The following is a 17,865-nucleotide window of genomic DNA, read 5'->3' on the forward strand; positions in this document are numbered from 1 at the left end:
TTGATCTTGAAGCCAGAAAGATAAAAAAATGAAACGCGTAATCATGCATGAAACATTTAAAGCAAGGTATGAATGTCAATTGTAAGTAAACAGACATTGTCATGCAAAACAGACCAGTTCTTGATGTCCATGAATATATGATGTTATCAGAATTCAGTGGCATTTCTAACGATTTGAATACCAATGGACTAATGATTTGATGCATTACTTAACGTGACTTCAACTAGTATAAAAACATCATCACGAAATTCAATCTATGAAATTTTGCCTTGCCAACTAAATGAAATAAAACACACACACACACACACACACACACAAATATCTATATCTATATATATTGTAGGTTTGTCAAAAAAACGTGTTAACGCAAATTCAATTTAACATGGTTAATTTTTTAAAAGCGTGATTAACGCAGTGCGTATTTTAGTTTGACCCAGCTGTGGCCTAGCAAGTGGTTGGAGAAATGGATGGAGATGCTGTCAGCGTTGCCAACTTAATTAGCAATTTTTCAGAGCCCTCTAGGAATTTTTTTTATTTATTTATTTTTTTCAAAAAAGCTCCTAGCGACCAATCTTTAGTTTTTGCCCAAACCTTATTTCTTTTCGCCAGTAGGCCAACTGTCTCTCTTTTCCACTGTGCACACATCTCTCTCTCACTCTCTACGTCTGCTCTGTTCAGTGAGCGGCTGAGCACATAAAGCAGCAAGTAACTTTTTACGATCTTTAAAACATGTCTTAATGCTCTATGTTAACTATGGTATCACTAGTAATAAACATATATTGCATAAAACATCTAACATTTAATAGATTATTAAAAACCTGAAAAGTATTCATTTAAGGTACATTTAGAACAGATAAAATAGTGATTAATCGTGAGTTAACTCATGACAGTCATTCGATTAATCATGATTAAATATTATAAAAATAAAAATGCAACATATAAAAATACTAAAATTAAATATTAATTTAAAATGTATCGAAACAGTTAAAAGCGGTAAATATATTAAAAACGTAATGCATGATGGCAGAAAAAAAAAAAAGAATTTTAGCTGGCCTGGAGCATAATTGAATGTTTTCACATTTATTTTTTTCAGGCACCTAAGGATTTTGAATTTGAATTATTTGAAGTTCTTGCATCAAATTTAAACTTTTAATTTTTTTAATTTTCACATTAGACAAATGAATATATCATTGTTATAGCAATATTATATTCTAATAATAATATACAAAATATATTCATTAAGAGATTTTATATTACATTAATATAAAATATATTAATTATATTAATATTACATTAATATAATATCCAATTCATATATTACAACTGGCCTTTTAACTAAAATAATATCAAATATTCTTTATGATAACATTATAATTATAAGAACATAATACTGCATTCTAATATTATGCTACTTATTAATATTTTCATTGTACAATATATTTATATTATATATTGTAGCATTATATCTGTAAAAACATAAGAAATGCTATTATATATATATCCAATTTTATAGCCGAGAAAGTATTAATGCAAAGATAAATCTGTTCTTTTTCCATTTGCTTCATGTCTTGGCCTTAATGGTGAATGTCATTATAGCACTTCTAACATTACGGTAACCCCTGCGCATATTTCTCACTTGCATACAAATGTCTGATAAATGAATTCATGTAAATGCACTTAAAGGGTTCAGAGACCGAGGACTCAAATGTGAAAACACCTTCCATTGTCAAAAAAAAAGACTTAAATGGCTCTGAAAACTGCAAAATGCACATTCCAACGACAGTCAAGCGAGAGAGTTACACGAAAAGTCAAGTTCTCTCGCACCTGACTGAACTAAGAGAGCTTGTTCCAAGACTCAAGATCGACAGCAATCTCCACCGACTCCGCCGGGCTCCTCTGGGCTCGAGAGATCCAGACGGACGGAGCGACACTGCCTTGTCAACCGCAGTCGACACAGCAACGCAACTAAAAAAGGCCACTCGTTCCTCGCGCTGTTAAAAGACTGTTACCTTCACAAGTGGCGGTCCGGGAAAATAAATCGTTTGGCAAAGTCCGCTGTGCAATTAAAAGGGGCGAGCACGAGCTCCCACTCGATTAATTAGCGGCGGTACGGTCCGTAAGGGCCCCCTCGGGGGTCCGCGCCTCCGCCTCGAGCCCGAGCGAGCGAGCCGGGTGAACAAATGGACGAGTTTCTCGCCTGACAAACAGATCCCCCGGGGGGGAACATAAAGTTCTCGCCGAATCTAACAAGCAGCTAACCACAGAGTCCCCTCTGACAGACACCCACAGGACTACTCCCACTACAGACACTGTTTCAGGCCTGAAAGCTGGTGTGCTTTTGCAGTTCACACTCTTTAGGCTAATTGAGACGGATGCAATTTAACTTTGCCGACTTTATTTAAGCTCGCGTAGCTGTGAGGAGTCCTCCTGTAGAGCGAAGCTGTTTACGCCTCGGCCAGGATAAAGGTGCATGAGGTCAGTGGAGTATAGTGGTACTCTGATAACCCCTGACGGATGAGAGAAAATAGTGTTGGCGTATATCGTCTCATGCTCACAGCGGGTTTAAACGCTCACAGATTGAACCAACAATACCTCCGCATGTAGGAGAAAAATGGAGTTTATGGAGACTCTCCTGTCCATGTGAATCATCTTATAAACAGGTTTCTGTGATTTCGTGGTCTGTCGTACTATAAAACACTGCACCAAACACACGGCAAACACAAGCATGTCGCTGGTACTCACAAAATGTCTGGCAAATTAATTCCTTGTCCGCTGTAAACCAAATGGATAACCGTGTTAAATTTGGCCAGTGAATCACACAAAAAGCCACACAGCACAGCAGCTCCCAAAAACAGTAAGTTACCAGAGCCATTTTGGCACAAAACGCACTAAAATGAACAACACAACAACACCAATGTTTTCAAGCAACCACATCACAAACAGGATCTTTACCAGCGCTGGGCAGTAATGCAATCCGGATGTAATCGTTACTTCTGATTAGATTACGTTTTTTAAAATGCTCAGTTACTTTTTTATGGATTATATGATCACAAAACGATGCACGCAATGGCAGTGCATTATTCATAATGGACTGATTCTCCCATTCTTTTTGATTGTGAATCATTGAAAAAAACCACTCGCTTCAGTGATTCAGAGCCGACTTGAGAGACTGTAACTTTACGCACGGCCCACTTTCAGGTTTAAAACTTTTAAAAGACTCTTAAAAAGAGCTGTGTTACACGCTGCATGAAGCTCATTTTCAAAAATCAATAATAGGGGCACTTTAAATCTATAAACGAGTTATGTCAAAAGTAATCTAAAAGTAGTCATTATATATAAGCAAACTTGATTACATTATTAACTACAATTTTCAGCATGGAATTTATAATCAATGACAAACTTCAATTTATAAGTGATCCACCCAGCACTGATCTATACTCTGATGGCAACAGGAATGGGAATCGGTAGCAATTTGGTCTCATGAATGATTCTTTTGTAATTTTGAAGAAGCCCAATGTCTTATAAATGAGCTTAGCTATATAACAAACACAAATAGGTTTATTTTTATTTAATACAATACTTAAAAAAAAAGATTTCAGTTTAAATTAGAAAAATATTTGTCAACAACAAGTGATTCAATAGGTCTGTAAATTGATTCATACAAATCGCTCATGTGATTCTCATAAGAATCACAAACAAAAGTTTGGTAACTTTTATTATAATCTAAAAGAATGCCTACTTTACCTTGTTTGTATTTTAGGCTTCAAAATTCAAAAGCTGCATTGATTTGTGAAGATTATCGTGATGACGTATATTGATCATGCATTTTTGTTGGTGTTGCTTATTTTCTGCAGTAACATAAAAACCAATGGAAAAAGAGTTTCCTTAGTTTCTTTGGTTTTGTTTGTTTTTTGGCCGGGAAATCAGGGTGATGCTAACTTATGGGTTGGCCTACAAAGATGCATCATCGCTGCAGCACTTTATTGGATCAACATTTGCAGAAGAACAGACATTTTTGACAAGAACAAGTATTTTTTTAAATAATGGAAAGAGTTCAGAAATACAAAAAACAGCTTTTTGATTCCCAAACCAAGCCGACAGACAAAACAAATCATAACACTCACACAGTCATGCAGTCTAGGATGCACTTTATGGGTACTAAAATTGGAAGTCTAATTCCACTGTGATAAATCAAATTTATTTTTGTTATGAATTACATGTAACAAGTCAATGCTTATTATAGCAACATATGAGATTCATCAAACCAACAGCCGGAAGCACAATCTCTTTACTGTGATGTAAATGTACTTGAACGGTTTTAAAGCCCGAATACTCGTTCTGTGGCTATAATAAGCATACGAGGAGAGCGCCCAGCTGTCCCATACACACGTGCTGTCACACAGCGGCCCCATCCAGGAAGGGGCAGAGAAGCTGGGCATCTGAGGGAGGTTAAGAGGCAGGTTGGGAACCTTAGGCAGAGGAACGCTGGGCAGATTGTTGGTGATGGTCCTGCCGGAGATCAGAGAGTGAAAGAGCAGAAAGCCCTGAGAGGAGGCCGACAGAGTTCATCAGATTAAGAGCAGAATAACCGGCTGATCGCTCTGAGGCTTACTGACAGGGAAGATATGAACCCGTTCAATGCTATAATGTTTAGTTTGGAGTTGTCGAATATATATATATATATATATATATATATATATATATATATATAAAATAAATGTAGACTTAAAGCATCAGTAAAATAATTATTAGTATTATAATTAATAAATAATAAATGTTATTATTATTTTAAAAACAAATTCTTACAAATGATTTTAAAAGCAATAATTAACAACAACAACATCAACAGTAATAATAATAGTACTAACTTATAATTATTATGAATATTGCTTACAAATGATTATTTAAGGTATTAAATATAATAATAAATAGTATGTAATTGTTAACAGAAATATTTTGAACATATTTTGATTGGGTCATAGAAACAAAGACAAATAATAATAAAATAATAAAAATAGTGTAAGAATTGTTTTTATTATTATTATTAATAATAAACTATTTAAAAATCTATATTTTGATATAATAATAAAAATAAGAATAATACCAAAACATGTTATTATTACTATAATTACAGCATTTTGAGCATAACCTTTGGTCAGAGGCAAAGTGCGAGGTGCGTTTATTTAGTGCAACTGATTATAAATAACGCTAGCAATAATAAATTATTAAATGTGAACTAATAATAATGATAATGATGATAATAATAATAATTAATAGAAGAAGCCCTAAAGCGTTTTGATTATGTCAGAGGAACTTAAAGGAAGATTTTTATGATTATTACTCTTTTTACATGTACATCCCAAACATAAAAACAGTAAAGTCATCAGAACAGCGTTAAGGTCCTACTAAGCTCTAATTTTACAGCCAATTTTTTCGCATCCACAGGAAATTGTTTGGTCAATCGAATGATCACGAGCCATGTCTACTACAGCACAACCTACAGACATCCTTTCCTTTCTTTCACCTCTCTCCAATCATCTTTTCAGTGTCTGTAACATCAACAAGTTAATAGGCTTGCTATAAACAGCCTGACATGTCACGGTATTTGTCTAAATACAAAGAGAACGGATCAATAAGAAAACATGCATAACAAAATCTCACTGGACTCTAATGGCTCGCCGTGAAATGGGCTCTTACTTCACAGACTGCCACGTCTCCTGCTCAAAGCCGCGGTGAATGGACTGAGCTATTGAAGACTCCATCAGGTCAATGTAGCGCACCACCAGAGGGATGTACAGGTCCTGGAGGTGCTTGTGGAACGTGCCATTGCACAGGTGAGCTGAAAAACATAAGGATGAATGAAGGCTTTGAGACAGTACCCATGTGAACATTACTGCACATTACCAGGCAAAATATTGGGAGAAAAACTAAATGTAGACAACTTTAATCGTTTTGAAGGAATAATTTAAATGATACAATATATGCTTTCTTTTTGGTGTTGAAAATCAGTGTACCAAACTAGTATAGCAAATGAGTGAATTTATTTGCATAACGGTTGTAATGCTTTCTGAAAGTCATGTAAACATGGTTATATTGTGTTGCACGTGAATGACTAAAGGTTTTGTAAAGTTTTTGGAGAACTGCCATGTTGTACAGTTTTATTACGGAGGAAGGTGGGGTAAGATGTGTCACGCTCTTAATCTAGCAAATTGTTTGTCCTTTTTTAGATGTTAAATAGATATTAATAGTTAATAATAATAATTATTCAGTTGTAAATTATTGTAATTAAGAATGTGTCCTATGGTGTGACAAAACAAAAGAAAAATTATATAAATAATAAAATGTATATACATGTAAATATTTTCAAACTATATGCTGTATGTGTGTGTGTATATATATATATATATATATATATATATGTATGTATAAAATAAATATACACAGTATACATATACATATATTTGACAGCACAATCTTTTGCATGCATATTTGCTCTAATTCCAAAAAACCCCAAAACAAAACAAAAATACAATCTATGACCTTCCAAAAGAGGAAAAATGTTGAGAGATTAAGCTGGTCAGGAGAGAAAGACGTCAGACACTGTATTAAAATAGATTATAATTAACCTATTTTCCGTAATTTAATGCCAAGGTGATAAAACACAAAGTATCGTTAATGTACATTAATGTTTTTAATTAAAACCATAAAATATATAAAATGCACTTCAAATTCACGCTAATTGTTCACATTTTTCACCTACATTTTGAGAAATCATATTTCTGTTACAGATGATTCATTCTCTTTTCGGTTTACTGCATGCAGCCTGAAATGTAATTAGTTTACCTCTCATCTCTCAATTCATTTGACAGAGGAGAGCGTGCAGCATGTAAAAAGTGGCACAGCTTACCCCACACTCCTGTACATGCAAACGCACTCAAAGTAATTAAAGCACTTAGAAAGAAATGTGGGTCTGAGAGACAGAGAGAGAGAGAGAGAGAGAGAGAGAGAGAGATTCATGTCTCCTCAGGCATCATTAAGTGTAATTCCCATCTCTCTGTTCTTCATCATTAACACTAGCCTTTTTACTCTCATGGGTGTTTGAGCTCATTTCCCAACCATTTAACAATGATGAAACTCATTTGAGCATTTAGTGTCAATGTCACAACAATTTTTTTTGTCATGTGCACACACTCAATACCGTAAAAAGCACGCACAACTGAAACTAATCCCTGCCTGAAATCAGGGAAGTAAGAGGTTTGATTTATATTTATATGCTATGGTGTTATCTGCTCTCATTTGGTGGCTCTAAGGCTCTAACATCTGATAAATTCAGCGCCTAATTAAGACGTAAAGTATACATTCTAAATAAAGGAATTGTCAAGAAAAGTTTCAAAAAGTCAAGGTAGCACTGAGATTTTTTGCGCCCTCGCAACAGCTATGTTAATTGTCCTAAATAATACCACTTTATTTAGGTGGTTTGAATTCAGTCAAAGTCACATTCAGCTAAGAAATTCATTACATTTTAGTCTCTAATTGTTTGAATAAAATGGAATTCCTTTTTATATTGCTCAAATTATTCTGTCTAATGTTTCAGAAAGATTTCGTGTGTACTTCATGAACAATTTATTAAATATCAGTGTCTGATAATGACACGACGTTATCATGAACTAAAGAAACGATTAATTGATCATTACATTTTTTTTTTAAATCAATTCTCTGATAAATATAAAGTTTAAAAGAACAGCATTTATTAGAATTTTTTTTGTAACATTATAAATGTCTTTACTGTCACTTTTGATCCATTTAATGCATCCTTGCCGAGTAGGAGTATTATTTTATGGCTTGCGTTATTTTTATCACACTGGACAGAAACGCACCTGTGGGAACGTTTTTTGCGAAGCGCGAAATACGCGCCATGTACCGTTGCCACGCCACGTACGTTTCGCAACATGTTCAATGCCCACAGAGCTGCGCTAAAAGGGTTTTGTTTTCAACCAGAACAGACAAAATTTACTTACGTTAGTTTTGTACGTTTTACCACAGACCTGAAATGTCCGTTGAGTGAGATATAACTCTAATGTAACTAAAATAACGTACCATTTGCACAACACCTGAACCTATCCCACAGCGCGATCAAAAGCTAATATGACACAAAAACGGTCACCTTTCAGCTCTTTCATTGCGAGTCACGTTTTTCACGCGATTCATACCCAACCATCCTGCATCAAAGTGCATTGTTTTCTAGCATATCTAACGTTACATCCCGAATGAGAAACATTTAAAGCTGTAATCATAGCTGTGCTCACTGTTTTAGCGCCTCTGGTGTTCATTTCTATGTAAGTATTCTGCATTTTGCAGAAAAGGTCCCGCGGGTACGTTTTCGTTAAGAGAACAACGGTGCATTTTACAAAAAGCAACCATGGTCAATTTAAACAGGCAAAAATAGTAATCATAAAAATAAAATCGGAAATTTTCAACATGTGGTTGAAACGGGTACTGCAAAAACAAAGGCATTCCACCCCAGAACACACATTTTAGATTTGAATTAATGGCTATAGCATGTAACCTTGACAGCAATAAGTTGTGTTTTCCGACAACTGGAAGTAGGCAGGATCAGACAGGTTAAAGGTAAAGGTACGTAACGGGCACTGCAATTCCAGCCCAGAATCTGCCCGAAACCCACAATTCAGAGTAGAATTACTGGCTATAGCATTATTTCTCAGAGAAATAACATGTGTCCGAAATACCTACAAACATAATACATTATTTTTTGGCTTTAGAGGAGTCAAAAACTTACATACAGCACCTTTAAGATTAAAGAGATTCATTTACCAAGATTAATTTAGTGAGAACAGGGCAGAGGAAAGCAATACGACTGGATCTTTTACAAGAAAGTTCATATATGAAACAGTGTGGGAGTTCCCTATATCTTTTTGCCAACTGTCTGTGTTATTAGAGGCTGCCATTTCCATTGTCATGCTCCCCAGATAACCGACCGTATCTATTCCAAATCAACTGCTGTTTGAACGAGACAGTAAAGCAAATCTCTTTATCACCGTCGCAAATGTCGAAGTCATGCAAAACAATCTCTGTAACTTCGACTTGGCTCTAGATGCTGTTCTATCAATAGACCAAAAGCTCGTCGCGCAATTAACTCCTTGTTGCGAAGGACTCAAAACGGTCTCGCGGAAAATTTCTTGTTGATTAGAAGAGATGCCGGTGCTCAGGATACGTCGGGCACTCTGGGATTTGCAAAAAACGTGCAGAATTCAGGTGACATGGAGATAATGTACTCTCCGGTGCCGGTAACCGATCACACTGTATATCTAATTAGCGTGTTGACAATAACAGAGCACAGCATGTTAACCTGTTTGCCTAACAAGTATTGTTTTCCAAAGCGACACTGGCGCTAATTAGTGCGCTTAACGGTGAGAATATGAGAGCAGAACCTTGGACGAAGGTGTTGAGGGAAAGAACGGGGGAAGAAAGGTAAACGCTACACACGGTCAGTGCGGAGGAAGTTGTTGAGCAGCTGAAAGAGAGGGAAACTGTCCCACGAGTCCTGCTGCTGGACGGCCAGCGCTGCGTCCATGTCCACCGTGTACAGAGACAGGAAGGTCTCGGCGTGCTCCCCCATCGCCTCGGGCCACCAGGAGAAGGCCTGCAGAACACAGACACACACTCTTAAAAATAAAGGCCCTTTGGTGACATCAGTAGTACCACAAAGAATACCATTCATTCCACAAAAGATTCTTCAGAGTGGAAAAAGGTTCTTTAGACTGTTTTCTAGGCACTGAGAAAAGACCTTTGGGAAACCAAGACTGGTTCCTTCTATGGCATCGGTGTGAAATAAAAAACCCTTTTGGAACTATGTATTGTATTAGAGTGACTTTTATCAGGTTATTTATTATTATAGTCATTATTTTTAATTGATTGTATTTTTCATATTTTCTGCAGACACTGTCGCCAGGTCTTCCTGAAATCAATCTAATATATGCTGATTTGGTGTTCAAGAAACATTTATTATTTTTTATCAGTGTTGAGCTGTTTAATATTCCTGTGGAAATGGTGACTCAATATTTTTGTTGTGTGTTGGTCTTTTTCATTGGATATTGGTTTGTCTTTGTTTTATTCATATTTATTTATTAGTTTTACTCATTTTAGTCGTTCGTGTTAAACTAAATGAAAATGAAAAATGTTACCTTGGCAACTAGCTGAATTTATTTATTTATTAAATTATTATATTACAGTTTATGTTGTTGAATGTTTATTTATTTATTTTTAAACTATTTTAGCTTTAGTTTAGATAATAACCCTCCTGGGAACAAAGACCTGATCCTGGCTTTGATCAGCCATCAAGTACATTTTGGTAATTATTATTAATTTATTTATTTTCCAATAAGTCTTTGACTTGTGAAAACAACAAGAGAGACAGTTGTCAATTAACTTTCTATTTAAAAAAAATATATAAGTTTGTCAATTATTCTCTACTGGGGAGTGGGCCAATATTATACACAAACACAAAATGGGTTAAAATATATATTTAGGCGCTCACATTTTTTTTTTTGTACAAAGATGGTCTTTCCCTAATCTTAATGTTTTTGTTAATCAAAATGAAAATGTTTTTTTAATTAATGCATTTTTAAAATCATCTTAACTGACATAACGTTTCTCCATATAAGAACGTAACTATTAATTAAAGTGTAAAATTCTACAAATATGCTACATATTCTATACATGCGCAACACACAATTACAAGCAATAATGCAAAGTATAAAAACAAAAAGAGCTAAACCTGGCACATAATACTTTGATACTGACAACAAAGCACAATAAAACATGGAAATGATGAAACCACAGTAAAAGCCAGTAGAAGTCAAGCAATACAATGATGCGACCTTGAAAAGAAGCACACAAAGATGGAGATAAATACAGAGAGAACAGAAGGTTGCTTCTGTGCCTGCTTGCTTGCTTGGTTTTGTAAAGTGTTACTTCTAAGCTCTGTGTGTGTATATAGTTGTACAAACCTCTAACTTCAAGTATTACACTTTGGTCATATCAAGTATTATTTGTGCTACATGACAAAAAAAAAAAAAAAAAAATCATACAGCCTCTAGAGGAAAGCTGACAAATGCAGTACATTTCTAAAATGTGTGTTTTCACTATACAATTGGTATTGCATTTCTTAAATTGCAAAATGTCAAATGACACGTTAAAATTAAACATCAAATCTTTTACATTTCTGACCACGCAGAATGCACTCGAAACGGCTGGACTTAGACAGATGAATCATGCAGAGCAACTTTACATTTGAAAGCAATCTTAACCTAAAGAAGGGACTGTCTATATTTAGGGTAACGTAAAATTAAATAAATCGCTCTCAGAAGAAAATACTTCTTTAGTAATTTACATTAACATTTTCCTAAATTCACACTAGTTAACACCATTGTCTCCCTAGTGTATACTACGAGAAACAGACGATTAAGGTCATTTAAAAAAAGATTTGACTATCGATTTTAACCTCTTAATAAATAAATAACTTTTAATAGCTAAATAACCATCTAACGAACTTAAACATGGTCGGTACCAATCACATGCACGCAAAATCAAGTCTGTTGTTTTTTAAAGCGTTCCACATCTGGAAAAAGGGTACTAAAAAGTCAAAAAGTGGAAGTTCAAAGAAGGACAATTATCCATCCACGTGTCTTTTATGGTCGACTGCAGCAGACCAGAGCCCATAAATCCTGCTGAATTCTCCTGAGAAAAGGGAAAAATTCAGCGCCGTCCTCTTACATTGTGTCGAGCTCTTTATTGTCTGCCAGTATGTGCATTGAAGGCCCTTCTGAAAAGATCCAAGTCTATCAATGCATTTCTCTCTTTGCATTCTTCCACAGGCTGATTCCTGGGGACGGCTGCAGCGAACTTAATTGAGAGCGTCAAAGAAAGCCTGTCCATGTTGTCTTGTATTCTTTACGCCGGTGCACGAGCCAAGAACTTTCCGTCCTAAGCGGTCGGTGTCGAGCAATGAGGATAAAAGTGCAATCAGGCACGGCAAAGAATATGCGGTGGAGAGGAGAATGCTGATTTATTGAAGGGGTGCTATTGTGTATGGAGATTCGTGTGAGAGTGTGTGTGTGTGTGTGTGTGTACGCCACTCTTGTCTGACTTGATGTTTTACAGTCGCTGGCCTTGAGGGAGCTTGTCTTCAGGGCTTTCAGAGGCAGTTTTTGTACGGTGTGGAGCTGACAAACAGCAAAACCAATCGCTCACTGCTGTATCTGTTTAATTTAAAACATATTCAAAACACCTTCCCCATAAAAGTAAAAAAAGACATTAAGGATAAGTTTTTTTCATCGTACAGTAAAATGTAATTTATTCCCGTGATCAAAGCTGAATTTTCAGCATCATTACCGAGTCACATGATTCTTCAGAAATTATTTGTATATGTTGATTTGCTGCTTAAGAAACATCTTTTATATTTATATTATTAATTAAGTTTATATGAAATATATTTGTAACTCTGTAAATGTCATTACTGTCACTTTTGATTAATTGAATGCGTCCTTGCTGAATAAACACATTAAAAATATACATAAAAATGACCAACATCCAATCTGTATATCTGCTTGTAAAATCTGAATAAAACTGATAAATGAAGCCGACGGATATTTCATGCTAATGACAGCACAACACATCACAACGTGAGAATAAAATACGACATCCTTACCTCTCTTCCCTAATGCATTTACAAACAGGAGCGGAAGAGAGAAAGAGAGGAAAAAAATATGAGACGGACAAAAATATTTTCTTTCGTTCGTATAACATATGCATACCGAACACGAAAACACTGCGCGCACTAAGACAACAATACTTTCCTCTTGCTTTCACTGTACAAACCTCGAGCGCAAACATAATTTCGCTAATGTAGATCTGAGCGCGCCACACACACACACACCTTGATGTTTCCTTAGTGACAGCATGTGGGACATTTGTCTCGTTAGGTACAAGCGTTTTGGCATCATTGTCTCTGTCGTCTGTGACAGCTGTTGGAAGCTCAAGAACTAAAAATAGCCCCGGTGCCTCTCGAGCAGATGTCTACGTTCACGTTTATTTTATTTAGCGAAACAATCACAGCTCTGTCAGCGACGCCTGAACACCTAGGATTGATCGGTTTCCTTCGATCTTGTATTTTTTGAATGCCGATGTGAGAGGGTTCGCGGGCGCTGGCCCTGTGCAGATGGGCCGTGGGCGTTGTTTTCCTGCGCCGCTACTATGAGCTGGCATTGGACGGGTAAGCTGTCACTCGCTAACAGCTGTTATGGCAACGTGGCGAAGTAAATGGACAGCGAGACGGTAAATGATCACGAGTCTGCTCTGAAATGATCATGCAATACCTTCTGGAGCAACATGCAACGCCAAAAGGCCTGATGATAAACAAAGATTGATTCTCTGTCTACGTGACTGAAGGCTTCTTTGAACATATGTTTGAAAGAGACGTCACAAGATCGATGCTGCGGGTGCGGAATATAGAAACAAGGAAGAAAAAGCATTGATGTGAAGATTAACCGGAGGCTTTCTTGGCAGTAAGTAGTTTGGACCGAGACAACGAGCCACCGGTAGCGAGTCTTTATGTAGAGACGTCTGTAGGATTTACCTCGGAGTGATGCTCGTCGTTCTGTTGTAACACTTCCATACACAGCTCTCCTAGTCTGATCATGTCCTCCAGCCTTTTCTCTGGAGACGCCTGACTGCTGTCTGCTGAAACACAGACATCACAACATAGCTGTCAACCACTCCAAACACGTTTATAGGTTAAGATTCAAAAGCAATGTGTCAAAAGAGCTTGACAATAAGAACTAATTCAGCTACATTAAAAAAATTATTTGGTTTACGTTTAAAAACATTTTTGTGTGTATATATATATATATATATATATATATATATATATATATATATATATATATATATATATATATGTGAAGAGTTCCTTTGTAAAAAGCGATAATTTTTTCTACAGAAATCACTTTTTTTTTTTTTTTTTTTTCACGTTTTATAGCAAAAGCAGATACGTTAACTTCAATAGTCATTTTTCGGCTTAGAATTTCATGTTTTAGAGAAAAAAAAAAAAAAAAAAAAAAAAAGTAATATGTTCAGACGGCAATGTAGATGCTGAACAAAGGTTTTGTTGTTGTGATCACAGACTGTATAGATGTGATTGCACGCAATACACAGAGCTTTTTCTCTCATCATTATAACACGCTGCTTTTGCAAGTTTCTGTGAAAACATTTCAGCTTTTATTTTCCTTTTATGCACCGAAGAAGATATCACAAGTTCATCAAGTTAGTCGAAATGATGCACCCTCGATTACTTTTAGTTCATTTTGACAAAACTCCTCTTAGGTAGAGAGTCTTTTTTTAAAATGAAAGTAGCTTTGTCATCTGACCCGAATACATTGTTAAAATTGACTTATTGGCTTCTGCTCAAAAACAACAAGGGCGCTTGTCAGCTTCTGCAGTAAAATGTGAACCCGTGATGCCTTGAAAGTGGACAATACTTTCTTTTTAGAGACAAAAAGTGCTTTATGTAAAAAATAATTATATTTAGGCCAATATATATCATTTTATGATGACACTTTATTGTAATGTATTGCAGTATTTTACTGTAAATTTTTGTATTACAACTGTAATATGGCATTGCAATACATTTTAAAATGTATTATATACCTGTGATATGGAATAAATGTCTATTTATGTCTATTAATATTTAAAATGCACTGCTCAAAAACAAAGTAACGCTTTCTCCTGGGATACGGATCAGTTAAGTAGCACAGGGGGTTAATCAGCTTCAGCTGCCTTGCTGTTAATGAACAACAGGTGCACTAAATGGACAACAATGAGACAGTCCCCAAAACAGGAATAGGTTTACAGGTAGAGGACATTTTTGGTTTTTTATAGTTTTTCAGTATTTTTGCATTTGGCTAGGGTCAGTGTTATTATTGTTAGCATGAGACAATACCTGGACGCTACAGAGGTTGCACAGGCAGTCCAACTCCACGAGAACGGCACATCAATACTTGCCATTACCAGAAGGTTTGCTGCGTCTCCCAGAACAGTCTCAAGAGCATGAGGAGATCCCAGGAGACAGGCAGTTACTCTAGGAGAGCTGGACAGAGCTGTAGAAGGTCCTTATCCCATCAACAGGACTGGTATCCGTTTCTTTGTGCAAGGAAGAACTCTACCAGAGTTCTACAAAATGACCTCCAGCGGGCCACTGGTATGAATGTCTCTGACCAAACAGTCAGAAAGAGGTCGCCTTGAGGACCCGATGTTGTCAGGCATGCATACAAGCAAGTGGAGGCCACACAAACTACTAAGCATCATTTGAGTTGTAAAAGGGATTAGCCTGCTGCATAATTTTTTCACGCTGAATTTCGGGTGTTTTTTTAATTCAGCCCTCTGTAGGTCGAAAACGCGGCATGCTTTTGTTCCTAACACATTACCCAGTACATATTAGTATAGATATCCAGGATGATATTTTGCCTCATTGAAGTCTGATGCGTTTTCAAAGCGTTCCTTGAATCTTTTTGAGCAGTGTATTTATTATAAAATATTTAAATGAGTTAAACTAGTGAACAAAAAAATTCTATATTCTTTGATGAATATGAATGTCAAAAGAACAGCATTTTTTGTAACATTCTACATTTTTTGATGTCGCTTTTAATATATTTATTGCATCCTTGCGGAATAAAAAGTTTGGTCACACATTATATTAGGTGGCCTTAACTACTGTGCCCTTGCATCAAAAAAGAAATATAATGTGCTTGTTGTATTCATATTGTATTGCCAAACACTTTTGCTGCTACTGGGGTGGGAAACGGGTAGAGTTAGAGACAGGTTTGGTGGTCTGGGTAGGTTTAAGGGTGAGTTAAGGTGTAAGGGATGAGTCAACAGTGTAATTATAATGTAATTACAGAAATTATTTACAGATTTTGGTACAATGTAAAAACATGTACACAATACGTTTACAGTACTAAATGATTCATTTACATGTAAGTACACAGTAGTTAAGGCCACCTAATATAAAGTGTGACCAAACTTTTTTATTCAGCAAGGATGCAATAAATACGTCAACGTTTCTTTTCAACTTCAGTGTATGCTTTTTTTGTGCTGGAGCCACTGGCAGATGTTCTGGATTTTCATATCTGAACAACAGGGCCAGCTAAAAAAAATAATAATAAAAAAACCTTACTGAGCCTTGAAAAGTATTAAGTGAGAAACCTTCGATCTGGGCATATTCAGTCAGCTGGGAGTAATTGATAAGCGCAGCTTTCTCCAGGCACTTCTGTACTATCTTGCGCATCTCCTCAGGTGGGACCGGCGTGGTGATGTCTTTCATCAGAACCTACGAAAGACTTCCTTATTATGCTTATTTTCTCAAAAGCTAGTACACACAAGACACCGATATAAGATGCAAAGCATGCACAGTTAATTGGCAGACACTCACCCTTTCCAGAAGAGAGAGCGTGGCTTTAAGAGCCCCCTCCGGACGCCCGAAGGGGAAACAGTACCTACGGGCCAGAAGACAAAGGTACAACTCGAGTGGTAATTAATTGATGGCTTACAAAGAAAGAATACAGAGCGCAAACTGAAGGAGTCAGTCATAGACCGCTGTTTCTCAGCTATCATGGGACAATAATTACATCTCTTAAATAGAGATGTTTTCCAAAGCCTGTCGAGGAGGGACAGGTGTCAGCGCGAATACGGACAATGCCAGGCGGGATGAATGAAGGCCAAAGGGAAGTGCTTCTCATGGAGGCGTCACACCACAGGTGTGAAAGTGTCCTCAGAACGGCCCTCAGTGAGTTTTTTTTTCCATGTGTACGGGGCAGGAGGCACACTTACCAAATGACTCAACAAGCTCTAATCAGCTTGGGTTGGGAACCGTGCTTAATCCCCGGCACGCCCCGTAAGGCCTCGTCCATTTGCATAATCCAAGATGTTGTTCGTAGCTTTTGTTTGAGTGGTTTTAGCTGGTTATTAGGTGTCTCTGCAACCGCGAGACTAAAACCCTCTTTACTAGTGTTTCCAGTGCGCTACAGGAGGGCCAGCGGGAGGTCGCTTCAAAACGAGGACCCACGAGGAGGGGGTGTGGTAAATGAGTAAATGGTACACTAAGATGTTATACAGGGGTTATCGGCCGATTTGGGTTCTGGAACCAGTTATTACACGGTTATTACATTGTAATTACAAGATGGTTTAAAACGGCGCTTAAAGAAATAGTTCAGCCATGAATGAAAACGTGCTATTGTGTAGATGTAGATGAAATTGTTCGTGAAAACAGATTTGAAAAACGTAGTAATGCATCAGCTGCTCACTAATGCAGTGAATGGGTGCCGTCAGAAAGAAAGTCCAAATTTAAACTGAACTGAGCTGGATAATGACAAATGTCTGTGAAGAAATTGCTTTTAAATCATCTATATTGTAAAAAAACCTTGAATATATAGGTAGCTATCGTTTAGATTTGTACATAGACGTAGTCATTGTTATGCCTCTGATTCAGGACAGAAGAGGATGTGGGAGCTTGTTCTACCTGAAATGTGTGATCTGCTTCTCCAGTAAAGTCAGCAGTCTACTCCTGATCTCCTCAAACTCCTCCTTCTCATGTTCTGTCACTGTGCCCATGCCGTCCGGTCTGCCAAAACAACAAGGAAACAGTTAATGTTCTGCTTAATTCTTTACAACACCTGTTCATTAATTCCAACTGCCCTTGAATCCCATGCTTCAACCTCATAATCAAAAGATTTCTCAAAGATAACTGTCAAGTTTTACAAATACTTCAGCAGAACTGAACAAAGCTTCGGCACA

The 17,865-nt window shown here is 36.7% G+C and overlaps 1 protein-coding gene across 20 annotated transcripts in view; it reads right to left on the reverse strand.

Annotated features, from left to right (window-relative positions):
* The window catches only part of cadps2 (Ca++-dependent secretion activator 2), a 122,195-nt gene that overhangs the window by 13,242 nt on the left and 91,088 nt on the right, over positions 1-17,865 (reverse strand). For 8 of the 20 annotated variants that reach the window (XR_006248148.1, XR_006248149.1, XM_043228806.1 and 5 more), the window contains exons 14-22: positions 17,591-17,692; positions 16,505-16,568; positions 16,279-16,402; positions 13,655-13,758; positions 12,728-12,736; positions 9,505-9,661; positions 5,698-5,839; positions 4,390-4,509; positions 2,743-2,772 (exon numbers count right to left, since the gene is read on the reverse strand). Coding sequence is in view for 18 of the 20 variants with exons in the window: in XM_043228806.1 (XP_043084741.1) it covers positions 2,743-2,772; positions 4,390-4,509; positions 5,698-5,839; positions 9,505-9,661; positions 12,728-12,736; positions 13,655-13,758; positions 16,279-16,402; positions 16,505-16,568; positions 17,591-17,692 (852 nt within the window). In the remaining 2 variants the exon portion in view is untranslated. The remainder of the gene's footprint in view (positions 1-2,742; positions 2,773-4,389; positions 4,510-5,697; positions 5,840-9,504; positions 9,662-12,727; positions 12,737-13,654; positions 13,759-16,278; positions 16,403-16,504; positions 16,569-17,590; positions 17,693-17,865) is intronic. The other 12 variants (XM_043228815.1, XM_043228813.1, XM_043228811.1 and 9 more) reach the window with 7 other exon arrangements.

This window comes from Puntigrus tetrazona, chromosome 25 (assembly GCF_018831695.1).
Source record: "Puntigrus tetrazona isolate hp1 chromosome 25, ASM1883169v1, whole genome shotgun sequence".
NCBI classification, from domain to species: Eukaryota; Metazoa; Chordata; class Actinopteri; order Cypriniformes; family Cyprinidae; genus Puntigrus; species Puntigrus tetrazona.